Here is a 13,263-nt window from a genome sequence, read left to right on the forward strand (position 1 = left end):
ATATATATATATATGCTAACAATCATGTTCATTAATTATAAGATCAACTAATCAACCTTTGGGTGATCCTTAAGGCTGCTTTTATTTTCGGAGACAGGATAGGACATGACACTAAGACAAAGACAATAGAACGGAGACAGTAAAAATTATTTTTTGTGTATTGTGTTTGGATACGATGGACAAGACATTAATTTAATGTCCTGTATTATGTTTGGATAGACATGGACAAAATTAAGATATTATGCGAAATGACTAAAATAGCCATGTGATTTCAAATTTTTTACATCAAGTACAAATTAATTTAATAAAAAATAAGAGTATGTAGGAGTATAGAAAATTACAAGAAGAATTGGTCTATGAACCAATGGTATTAAAATAACAAAATTAAGAATAAATAAAGTAACATAAAGTAGAAAAGTGAATTAAGTCTCTATTAATACAGCATGCCATAGAGAAGAGAGTGAACGATAAAAAGAAATAAATTAATTATCCAGTCAAGTAAAAAATTCTACCAAAGAAAGAGAGTATCTGAAAAAAAGGAACGGAGAGAAAGAAGAACTACGATGTAGAGAAGAAGCTAAAATTAGGAAAAATAAGAAGAGATAATAGTAGAATAATAAAAAATATCTATGGATAGAAAGGGAAAAAATTTTGATAAAAAAGTCGGTGTCCACCTTTTTAAATCCCGTGTGTTAAAAATAAACTTGATGGTTAGAATTTAAGAATGAATAGAAACCACAGTTTGAATAAGTTGTCTATATTTAGTTTTAATTTAAACCATTTATTTATTAGGATGTATTAAGTTTAGACGTCAAAGAAAAGTATAAATACATATGTAATTATTTCATAAATAACAACACACAAATACATTCAATACATTCCTCTTCATTTTATATTCTTCGTGAGTGTGTGTGCCTTGCTCTTTTATTTTCCAACAAAGTGGTATCAGAGCCACTTATAAAATATCTTCGTCAAAAGAAACTACTTTATCTTTTCAATACCTACAATTATCTAAGCTCAACTATGACAATTGGACAGCCTGAATGAAAGCAATTCTCGGTGCTCAAGGAGTATGAAAGATGGTTGAGAAAGGCTATGTAGAACCAAAGAATGTGGACAAGCTAACAGAAGTTCAGAAGGAAGAATTAGAAAATAAAAGAAAGAAAGATCAATGTGCACTTACTATTATTCATCAAGGCTTGGATGTTTATATGTTTGAGAAGATTGCTAATATAACCAATGCAAAGAAAGCTTGGGATACTCTTCAAAATTCCATCATAGGAGTTGAAAAGGTGAAGACTCTAAGGGCTGAGTTTGAGTCTCTAATGATGAAGGAGACTGAATCCATTTCGGATTATTTCACCAAATTTTTGACGATAGTGCACCAAATGAAAAGGCTTGGAGAAAAATTAGAAGATGTTTGTGTTGTTGAGAAAATTCTTCGTTCTCTCAATTCAAAATTTTACCATGTGGTGGTAGCCATTGAGGAGTCCAAAAATTTGGATACGATGTCAATTGATCAGTTGAATGGTTCTTTACGGGCCCATGAAGAAAGAATGGATAAAGGTAAGCAAGAACGTGTGGAGCATGTCTTGCAAGCAAAACTTTCGTGGAATGCTAGAGGAGAAACCAACAAAAGTGGAAGACAAGGACGAGATCGAGGCCGTGGACGAGGACGAGGACGTGGTTACAGAAGAGGAAGAGATGAGAAAAATTATTCTCAAGAGAAAAGAAATCAAAATTTTTCTCGAGATCTTGGAAGAGGAAGAACAATTGACAAAAGACACATTGAATGCTATTCATGTGGAAAGAATGGACATTATTTTTGGGAGTGTCAGACATCCAAAGAAGAAAAAAATAAACTTGTTGTGCACAGTGAAGATGTTGAAAAACCAACATTATTCCTTACGCTCAAGGAAGATCAAAATTCTGAAGATAGTACGTGGTATCTTGACAATGGAGCTAAAAACCATATGACATGTGATAGGAGTAAATCTGTAGCACTCGACACCAACGTAAAAGGACACGTCCGTTTTGGTGATGAATCAAAAGTAGAGATCAATGGCAAAGGGACGATTCTATTCGAGATGAAGAATGGAAGTCATAAGATTCTTACCAATGTTTATTACATCCCAAAGATGAAGAATAATATCTTGAGTATTTGACAACTTATGGAGAATGGTTGCAAGATAGTCATGGAAGATCGCTATCTTTGGCTTAGAGATAAAAATGAAAATCTTATTACTAAGGTTTCTATGACAAGAAATCGTATATTCTTGTTAAACATGAGAAGCGGTGGAGCTACATGTTTGAAGTCATTTATTGAAGATCCACCATAGATTTGGCATATGAGATATGGACATTTAAATTTTGGTGGGCTCAAAGAATTAGGAACAAAAAAGATGGTAAAAGAAATTCCAACAACTGATCATCCTTATCAGTTATGTGAAGCTTGCTTACTTGGAAAACATTCAAGAAATAGTTTTTCAAAGCAGTCCAAATCAAGAGCTACCAAGCCACTTTAGCTTATCCATGCGGATGTTTGTGGACCTATCAAGCCTTTGTCACTTGGTAAGAGCGCCTATTTTTTGCTTTTCATTGATGATTATTCAAGAAAAATATGGGTTCATTTCTTGAAGCAAAAGAGCGAAGCATTTGAAGCATTCAAGAAGTTTAAAGCTCTCGTTGAAAAAGAAGGTGGCTATGAGATAAAAGCTCTCAGAACTGACAGAGGTGGAGAATTCACTTCAAATGAATTCAAGATATTTTGTGAAAATCATGGTATTCGACGTCCCCTAACTGTTCCTAGATCGCCTCAACAAAATGGGGTTGTTGAAAGAAAGAATAGGACAATTCTAAATATGGCAAGAACGATGTTAAAAAGTAAGTCATTACCAAAAGAGTTATGGGGAGAAGCAGTTGCATGTGTAGTTTATCTCTCAAACCGCTCACCTACCAAGAGTTTGAGAGATATAACACCTCAAGAAGCATGGAGTGGTTTGAAGCCTAATGTATCACATTTAAGGGTATTTGGATCTATTGCATATGTCCAAATTCCTGAGCAAGAAAGACAAAACTTGATGATAGGAGCCAAAAGCTTGTATATATTGGTTATGAGGAGAATACTAAAGGCTACAAATTCTTCAATCCCATCAATAATAAAGTAATAATAAGCAGAGATGTTGAGTTTGAAGAAAATGCAAAGTGGGACTGGAGTACACAAAATGAAGTCACTTATGATTTTCTGCCTTACTTTGAGGAAAAAGAAGCCCCGATGTAAGAAGTGTAAGGCAAAATCGATCCTTCAACACCGGCATTAACCCCACTAGCATCATCATCATCTTCTCCATCCTCTAGTTCAAGCGAAGGCCCTCATAGATATCGAAGTCTCCCTGATCTTTATAAGCAAACAGAAAAGCTAGAGGATGAAAATTTATTGTGTTTACTCTCCAATGATGAGCCTTTAAATTTTAAAGAAGCTGTCAAAGATGAGAAATGGATACAAACTATGGAGGAAGAAATTCAAACAATTGAGAAGAACAACACTTGGGAACTTGCATCACTTCCAAGTGGTCATCAGGCTATTGGAGTCAAATGGGTTTACAGAGTTAAGAAAAACTCTAAAGGTGATGTAGAAAGGTATAAGGCAAGACTCGTTGCAAAAGGGTATAAGCAGAAGCAAGGAATAGATTATGATGAGGTGTTTGCTCTAGTTGCTCGCTTGGAGACGATAAGGCTATTGTTGTCACTTGCAGCAAAGAACAACTGGAAAATCCACCAAATGGATGTGAAGTCTACTTTTCTGAACGATAATCTTCTGGAAGAAGTTTATATTGAACAACCTTTGGGTTTTGTTATTGAGGGTTGTGAAGATAAAGTTTTAAGGCTTAAAAAGGCCTTATATGGACTGAAGCAAGCTCCAAGAGCTTGGAATGATCGTCTTGATACGCATTTTCAAGATAATGGTTTCACTAGGTGCATTCATGAATATGCACTCTATGTGAAAGAAGAAAGAGGAAATTTGTTATTTGTTTGTGTCTATGTGGATGACCTTATATTCACAGAAAACAATCAAATAATGTTTGAAGAATTTAAGAATGTAATGGCTCAAGAATTTGAGATGAGTGATATGGGACTAATGTCTTATTATCTGGGAATTGAAGTGAAACAAATGGAGGATGGAATTTTCATCTCACAACAGGCTTATGCAAGAGAGCTATTAAAGAAACTCAATATGCTAGATTGCAATCCTACCAATACACCTATGGAGTGTGGAGTCAGACTTTCCAAAGAGAAAGAAGGTGTAAGAAAAGTTGATCAAACATTATTCAGAAGTCTCGTGGGGAGTTTAAGGTATTTGATCTGTACCAGACTTGACATTTTATTTTCAGTTGGGTTAGTTAGTCGTTACATGGAGAATCCAACAGAAATTCATATGAACGCAGCTAAGAGAATTCTTCGCTATCTTAGAGGCACTCTTGAGTATGGCATGTTTTATTCAGCTTCAGATGAATTCAAATTAATGGGCTATTGTGATAGTGATTATGCTGGGGATATTGACGACAGAAAGAGTACTACTGGCTTTGTTTTCTTTTTAGGAAATAATGCAATTTCTTGGTGTTCAAAGAAATCACCTATAGTCACTCTTTCAACTTGTGAAGTTGAATATGTTGCTGCCACTGCCTGTGCATGTCATGCAATTTGGCTGAAGATACTACTGAAGGAACTTCATTTTGAGCAAGCTTAATCCACCAAGATCATTATGGACAATAGGTCAGCGATTGCCCTAGCAAAGAATCCAGTGTTTTATGACAGAAGCAAACACATAGAAACAAAGTATCATTTTATTCGACAATGTATTGAGAACATGCATGTGGAGGTTGAGTATGTGAAATCACTTGATCAAGTTGCTGACATTTTCACAAAACCTCTGAAATATGATGCTTTTCAAAAGTTAAGGATTATGATTGGAGTCAAAAAATTATCAAGTTTAAGGGAGAATGTTAAAAATAAACTTGATGGTTAGAATTTAAGAATGAATAGAAACCATAGTTTGAATAAGTTGTCTATATTTAGTTTTAATTTAAACCATTTATTTATTAGAATGTATTAAGTTTAGACATCAAAGAAAAGTATAAATACATATGTAATTATTTCATAAATAACAACACACAAATACATTCAATACATTCCTCTTCATTTTATATTCTTCGTGAGTGTGTGTGCCTTGTTCTTTTATTTTCCAACACCGTGTCCATCATTGTCCTTCGTAAAAGAGTGGACATAAAAATATAAAATAGTGTCCTGGAGACAATGTTATATGTCCATGTCTCTACCTCCAAACACGTTTTAATCATTCGTTGTACATGTCTCTGTGTCCTATCTTCGAAAACAAACGCTACCTAAATGTCTTATAACAATGAACTTTAATTAATATATAAATAATTATCATTTAGCATCTTTTTTATATGTAATTGATACAAAATTATAAACATGGAATTAACTAAAAAAAATTTAGATTTGATCACTTGAGTGATTAACAAATCTCAAAATTTTAGTACAAAAATTTCTTTTGTTGTTACAAAATAAAAGAGAAAAAGAAAAAAAATTACTGTTTATGAATATGCAAGCAGCACAATGCATAACTTCACAAAACCAATATCGATATGGGCACAACATAATAGCACAGCATGATAGCACATTCTTAATCATTATACGTACAAGCAGGGACGGACATACGGGGGGCGAGCGGAGGCCTCGGCCCCCAATTTTTTTAAAAAAAGATTAATAGTAATAAGTTATTAAGTATAATTTAATTTTTTAAAAAATTTATTTAGTATTTAGTTTAATATAAATGAAAGTTTAATCTAACTTAAATATTAATGATTTCTAATATCTAAAAAGTAAGCAACAATATTAAAAAAATCTGAAAAGATATTATTACTAATATTTTTAAATTAAATAAATTTTTTCAAATCTCATAAAGTGAATTTTTTTCCCTTCTTGTGAGCGTCCTTCTTGATTCATTTAGTATTAATTCTCTATGTTTCAACTACTACAACTGAGAGATCTTTTTCAACTATGAATGTTGTGAAGAATAACTCAGAAATAAAATAAAAGATAAATTTCTTGCTAATTGTCTTTTAATTATGTTAAAAAAAAATTGCTGAAAAATTTGACACAGATTCTATTATCCATGAATTTTATGATACGAAAAATCGACCACTTTGTTAATAAAAAATACATACATATTTTTTTGTATTTTAAAATATATTCTCTATCAGTATATTTTTGTAATACATTTTACATTATATAATTTTTTGCATAATTTTTTAATATTATATATGTTATTGGCCCCATGATAATATTTCTGGATCCGTCCCTGCGTACAACCATGGTTATCCATTATATTAAACAATCATGTACGAAACCACATGAAGTGAAATTATATTTACAAGTTTTCATAACTACAAATCTCATGCTATATCAATTATGCAGTAGAAATTTCATTTGTATGGATAATAATAAATTTCACAATCTAAAACTCTGATACCACATGTAAAACTTAATATGATTTTTAATATACATTATAAAATTATCATTCACATAAAAGATCTTGAAATTCATTATTATCACAAATAAAAATAAGAATAGTTACTAACTTTGATCCATGATGATAATAATATTAAGAAAAATTAACTTTTTCTATTCTTTTACCTTCTTAATTCTTTTTTCAATTTAGCTATTGATGGTAAGTGAAGAAGAAAGACTTCATTGGTAGAAAGAGAGAACTGAATTCTATTTTTTTTATAAAACCAACTTCCATCAAGTTGGTTACATTTTAAAAATAATCATACAACTTCTTTTATTTAATTAAATATTTATTAAACTAATAAAATAAAACACATCACACACATAAGACAACATATAATAATATAATTTCTTACAATAACAGTATCCATCCTCTGTATATAGTGCACCAATAAAGCTGCTTATTTATTTTAAATAAAAAAATACAAAACTAAATTGCAAAATGACATGTTATTTTGGGGTACATAGTGTACATAGTGCATTATATTTGTTAAGATAAACAAACTGTAATCATAGATATTTTCATGCACGACAAGAATAAATTTTGTATTCTAACCGTTTAACTATGGAATTAAATCTCACTTTAATTTTTGAGATTCGTACATTACACTGATTTAGTATTTAAAATTTCGATTACTCTAATTTAGAATCCTAAATTCAAAAAGGTACACCACGTTAATCCCATAACTATTTTTCGTCACTAGAACAGTCATTCTGAGTGGCGTGACTTACTCCTTACAAACAGCTAATGTAATTGCAGTAATTCGATCTTTGTTTTTTTTATAATACAAATCATAGACCTTTTTTTCCCTTTCTAGATCCTACTTTGGATTGTCTTCATGCATGTGCATATGCTTTTTGTGATGTTGAATGAGTTGTTAAGCATACAATTATTTAGTTCAATTCAATATTTGTCAATAATCGAAAGCAAATAATTGGATTGAGAACGGAAGAAAACACGAACCGCATGGTCTATCAACGACGAAGACAAAGCAAGTGGCAACTTCGGCATTGAATTGGAGCGACAACTTAGGGGCGGCGCGAAGGTTTTGAGGTTCCAAATACAGGCGGTGGAGGTATCCAACAGAAGTAAGATGAGAGATGAGGAAGGAAAGGTGATGGAAGAAAGAGGAGAAAATGCTACTACGGCTTAAAACGTTGTTCGTTGTTGCTGGTACTGTTTTTATGTTGTGGTTATGGATGGTGATGGTGATGGTGCTGGGAGGGTTTGAGTTTGAGAGGAGTGGATGCACGTGAAAGATGAAGTGGGAGTGAAAAAGTAGCGGAAGTTTGCAGAGAGAAAGAGGAGGTGACAGTAATAACACTACAACATTTTGGGTCTATGGCCACGGTTTTTTTGGTCACGGTTTTTACAAAAAGGGTGACCATAGGGTACCTATGGTCACGGTTTTCTAAAAAAGGGTGGCCTAAAAGGGTCTATGGTCACGGTTTTGGGGGGTGACCTAAAGGGATCTATGGTCACGGTTTTATACAGTAACCAAAAAGGGTCTATGGTCACGGTTTTTACAAAAAGGGTGATCATAGGATACTTATGGTCACGTTTTTGGGGGTGACCTAAAGTGGTCTATGGTCACGGTTTTGGGGGGTGGCCTAAAAGGGTCTATAGTCACGGTTTTAGTGGTGACCTAAAGGGGTCTATGGCTACAGTTTTTTACGGTGACCAAAAAGGGTCTATGGTCACGGTTTTTCAAAAAAGAGTGACCTAAAGGGTCTATGGTCACAGTTTTGGGGGGTGACCTAAAGTGGTCTTTGGTCACGGTTTGGTGGGTGACCTAAAAGTGTCTATGGTCACGGTTTTAGGAGTGACCTAAAGGGTCTATGGTCACGGTTTTTTACAGTGGCCAAAAGGGTCTGTGGTCACGGTTTTGGGATGTGACCATAGATACTCTATACTTCGTCACAGCCCCATTCTCACCGTTTTCCTTCGAGCCAGCCCCCACCTTCACCGTGCTCCTCCCAACCCCCTACCATTGTCGTTCACCTTCCTCCCAGCCCCTACTTCGTCACAGCCCCCAAGATCGACGAAGGCAGAAACCCTAGCGTCGCCAAGCTCCTCTGTCGCGTCTCACCGCCTCCACTGCCTTCACCGTCGCTACCACGGGTGGAGTCCGCCGTTGAGCTGTGCCCCATTCAGTTTCACCACGAGCTTCCTCTGGGTAACATTCAATCACACACACTCCTTGATTGATTCTATCGATCAATTTTATATATAGTTTACATAAAGGACAGATTTAATCATCACAGAACGGATTAGTTAATGTATGGGTTATGTAAACTACCAGAAGCCTTTGTATGTAAACTACATAAATTTTGCATGTGCATATATCTGGCCAAAGATGGAGCTGATTTGGAAAAAGGGAAAAAATGAAGAATGAAAAAAGAGTTTTTTTTTTTTTTCTTTTTTAAGTTAATTTTGCAAATGATGAATTTGTGAGGGAAAGGTTGATGGAGATTGATGGGTTTATATAATGGAAAAAAGGGTAGCTGAAAGAAGCAGCAAAAAGCAATGAAATTAAAGAAAAGAAAGGTTTTTGGAGCTCAGGTTTCTATGGTTTGGTGTTGGGTGTGATTATGTGTGTTTCCTATACACTCGGTGGAAGATATCATTGGAAATCTCTTTGTTTTTATTGTGAAATGGGCACAAAAATATGCAAACATCAAAACAAAAACTCATAACTTTATTATTATTACTCTCAGTTACTGCTTAGTGCTTAACATGAAAATAACATAACATATGCAGTTTTTGTTTCCCTTTTGAATTTTTCTGACAAGGAAGGGTGTTTAAATATGATATATGTTAGATTGTGTTTGTTTGTTTGTTTGTTTGCGTTGGCTGGTGTTAAAGGAAAGGCTTTGTTTTGTTGCCTTTGATATATGACTACTTTATTTGACTAAGATTCTGGCTTCTCATTCTTCCATGTTGATTTGGTTCCCTTTTGGATTAAGTGCTGCCACCTCTTTTTTATCTTTATTTTGTTTTTTCTAACTTGTTTCTCATCACTGCACAACCCTTCTTGGTTTTGTATTCTTAAAGAGAGAGAGCTAAAGAGTTGTACGTAGTCCATTTTTGTTCTTTTGAAAAGATAGATAGGGTTCTGTGTACTGAGAAAAAGAGAAAGAGAGTATTTTGCACATTACAATGCAGATTCTTCGTTTCTCCTTTTAGGACCCAATATTCTATTATGGTCGATCAATCACAAAATCCTCTCTTAAAAAGGAGAAAAAAATTCGACAAATGCAGCAACAACATAATGAAGTGGTTTCAACTATGGAGAAAAATCAAAATAACTTAACTTCCAAGTTGGATGGTTTAACAAACTTGATTAAAACGTTGTTGCAACAAGTCAATCCTGGTATAAGTGCAGAACAAGTGCAAGTAATGATAGAAGCTACCCAACAATCTCTGCCTGACGCGAGTAGTGCACCAAATGATGCGCGGCGAAGCATTCCTCCTTCACTTGGATCGAACCATGTATCAAATGATATGGAAGTAAGTACTATTCGAAACTTCTAGTTAAATTAATAGTATGCTTTTGGTTGCTGTTTGATTAGGTTAACTTAGTTGAATTAGGTGGTTAGGTAGTCAATTGATTTTGTAGTGGATTTAGGTTTGAACTCTGATGTTTATTCTATCTGAAATTGGTTTTCCTGTGCTCGTAATTACTTGCCATGTTCTAATTTAGTTTCCTGCTGCTGCTTCATTGATCTGTCCTGTGCTAAATTAGTTTGTTTGGTGCTGTTGATTAGGTTTAAACTGTTATTGATCCTATGTTGCTGTTTCATTGTTTTACTTTTGTGCTAAACTGGTTTATACGATGCTGCTACATAGTATTATTGCTGCCTTATTCTTGTGTTGGCTGCTATTGGAATGAACAAATTCTGAATTATTTGTGCAGTAGTGATAACTTTGATGAATTTCTGAGTCTAAGCTATCACTACTGCTGCATTCTTGCAATAGCTGCTGTTTGAAGTGAATGATGGTTGTGAATAATTTTTGAGTGTTGCTGTGAATGAATGTTTCCCTTCTTTTGCTGCATATGTATTGCATCATCAAAAGCATTTTTGCAAGATATCTAACATGTTTATTTCTTTTACGTGCACGAAGACATGATGTGATGAAGAAAATATGTTCCATACAAATATCACATGAGATGGGTCTTACCACCTTAGTTATGTAAATGTAATATTTTGATGTGTTATGTACTTTTTGAGGAATTACATGTAATTGGAAAAATTCCACTCTATTTTGATTTGTGTTGTTTAGACTAAAAATTAAACATATGTATCTTATAATGAAACTTTTGTGATTTAGATTTCTTGAATTTCTTATTTTTAGATTTATTTTGTTATTATTATCATTTTGGGATGTGATTATAATTTTAAAAAATTGAATCTCATAAACAACAACAGGCTATAGTCACCGTTTTAAAAAACCGTGACCATAGAGGCTATGGCCATCGTGAAAAATTCTGACCATAGATAAGGCTATGGTCACGGTTTTAAGGAGGGGTGACCATAGAGTCTATGGCCACGGTGAAAAACCGTGACCATAGATAGGGCTATAGTCACGATTTTAAGGAGGGTGACCATAGAGTCTATGACCATGGTGAAAAACCGTGACCATAGATAGGGCTATGGTCACGGTTTTAATAGAGGTTATGGCCACGGTGAAAAACCGTGACCATAGATAGGGCTATGGTCACGGTTTTAAGGAGGGTGACCATAGAGTCTATGGCCACGGTGAAAAACCGTGACCATAGATAGGGCTATGGTCACGGTTTTAGGTGGGGTGACCATAGAGTCTATAGCCACGGTGAAAACCGTGACCATAGATAGGGCTATGGTCACGGTTTTAAGGAAGGGCGACCATAGAGGCTATGGCCACTGTGAAAACCGTGACCATAGCCTTATCTATGGTCACGGTTTTAAGGAGGGGTGACCATAGAGGCTATGGTCACGGTAAAAAACCGTGACCATCGGTGAATCCGTGACTATAGATTAACTTATGGTCACGGTAAAAAACGTGGCCTAAAGTGTCAGATTTTGAAAATTGAAATCGTGACCATAAAAACCGTGACCATAGCTCAAAAAACCGTGACCATAGACCTATGGCCATGAGAGAATTGACCATGGTAAAAAATCATGACCATAGGTCCAAAACCGTGACCATAGATCTATGGTCACCTTTTTTACTAGCTATGGTCACGATTTTTTACCATGGCCATAGGCATTTTTTTGTAGTGATAATGAGCAGAGAAAGGAACTTTGGGGTGGCAGAACAGATACACATACATGAAGAAGAAGATAACATTGTTCTTTGGTTTAGGTTATAAAAGGAAAAATGATTAAATTGGTGCAATTTTTTTTATTCGCCAGCTTAGCTAACCAATGACAAGGAGTAAAACACGACACTTACAGTATTATTGTCTCAATGACAGAAAATAAATGAGGGACTAATGTGATGCACTTTTTTAAATTTAGGAGATTAAATTAAAATAATTAAAATTTTAAAGATTAAATCAATACAACTTACAAATTTAAGGACCAAAATAAAATTTATCTCTCTAAATATGCCTAAATCGAAAAAAAAATTCACAAAAAAGATAGAAGTGATTTTATGAATGATGAAAAAGGTAAGCAATTCAAATGATTATACGTTTTATATGTATATATTATGTGTGCTAACGAATTTAGTTAATATGCCTTCTTTAAAAGTATTAATTGACTTTTTTATGAAAAATATATTAAGTTTAGATTTTTAATGTATTTGTTATGAATATTTATTTTAAAAAAATTGAAAATTTTCTAATTATAATAACCGTAACACGTCTTAACTAAAGTAGCAAATTTTTAGAGTTGATTAAAGGTACATATATTAGTTAAATTCATAAATCAATAGTTGACAAACGCTCTCTGTACATTGAAAGTGTCTCTTACATTTTTAAAATAAATCAACTTTAATTATATTTAGGTAGTGACTTCTTGCTCCATCGACCACCAATTTAATACATCCAGAGTGCAATTAATAAAATAAAACATTTTTGAAGTCAAATTCTTTTAATTAAGGATGTAGAACAAATGAGAAAGAAGATGAGAACAGCATAGAGTGTCCCCATTGTAATCTGCGAGTGGTTTACGTCTAGCTTGCTAGTAATTATGACTAGTGAGTAATGACCAATGACCAATGACTCTGTCAAAACAAATATTTGTATGATTTAATTTAAAGTAAACACTAAGTAATGTTGAATGAAAAAAAAATTAGAATTCTGATTTATTTTTCTAATTATTTCTTAATTATCAAATAAAAGAATTTTTTATTTTTTATTCTTTTGATTTTCTAAAGATAACATGCATATTTAAAATTTTACTCAGTTAAATATTAAAAAGAAAATTAAACTCCTAATTATTACTCATGTTGAATATGTACCATGATAAATGATATATGAATAGCATGTGGCATCAGAAGAATGGAAAATTAAACGGTTTCGATGGATTTGGGTTTCCGAGTCTGCGATCCCATAAATATAGCACCGATGCCATGTTGCATTGATTTTTCTTTCGTTACATTGCATACGGTACTAGAGTTTTTCCAAGTGTAAGGATATGGATTCTTGAAGATAAATGGTGGATCGATATTTACTCCACTATGTC

The 13,263-nt window shown here is 33.6% G+C and overlaps 2 protein-coding genes across 2 annotated transcripts; both read left to right on the forward strand.

The window, feature by feature from the left end:
* On the forward strand, positions 1,212-2,165 carry LOC107640071. The gene has a single exon (XM_016343626.1). It carries the CDS (start codon positions 1,212-1,214, stop codon positions 2,163-2,165), a length of 954 nt encoding a protein of 317 aa, XP_016199112.1.
* On the forward strand, positions 7,788-10,934 carry LOC107640072. Its single transcript, XM_016343627.2, has 4 exons — positions 7,788-7,817; positions 8,451-8,768; positions 9,779-10,102; positions 10,718-10,934. The coding sequence occupies exons 1-4, from the start codon at positions 7,788-7,790 to the stop codon at positions 10,721-10,723; spliced, it is 678 nt and encodes a 225-aa protein (XP_016199113.1). The 3' UTR covers positions 10,724-10,934.

This window comes from Arachis ipaensis, chromosome B05 (assembly GCF_000816755.2).
Source record: "Arachis ipaensis cultivar K30076 chromosome B05, Araip1.1, whole genome shotgun sequence".
Taxonomy (NCBI): Eukaryota; Viridiplantae; Streptophyta; class Magnoliopsida; order Fabales; family Fabaceae; genus Arachis; species Arachis ipaensis.

Coding starts and splice junctions, on each gene's coding strand:
- LOC107640071 (XM_016343626.1), top strand. CDS start 1,212: ATGTTTGAGAAGATTGCTAATATAACCAATGCAAAGAAAGCTTGGGAT.
- LOC107640072 (XM_016343627.2), top strand. CDS start 7,788: ATGGATGGTGATGGTGATGGTGCTGGGAGG. Junction 7,818..8,450: donor ATGGTGATGGTGCTGGGAGG/GTTTGAGTTTGA, acceptor GGTTTTTTACAG/TGGCCAAAAGGGTCTGTGGT. Junction 8,769..9,778: donor TCACCACGAGCTTCCTCTGG/GTAACATTCAAT, acceptor TTCTCCTTTTAG/GACCCAATATTCTATTATGG.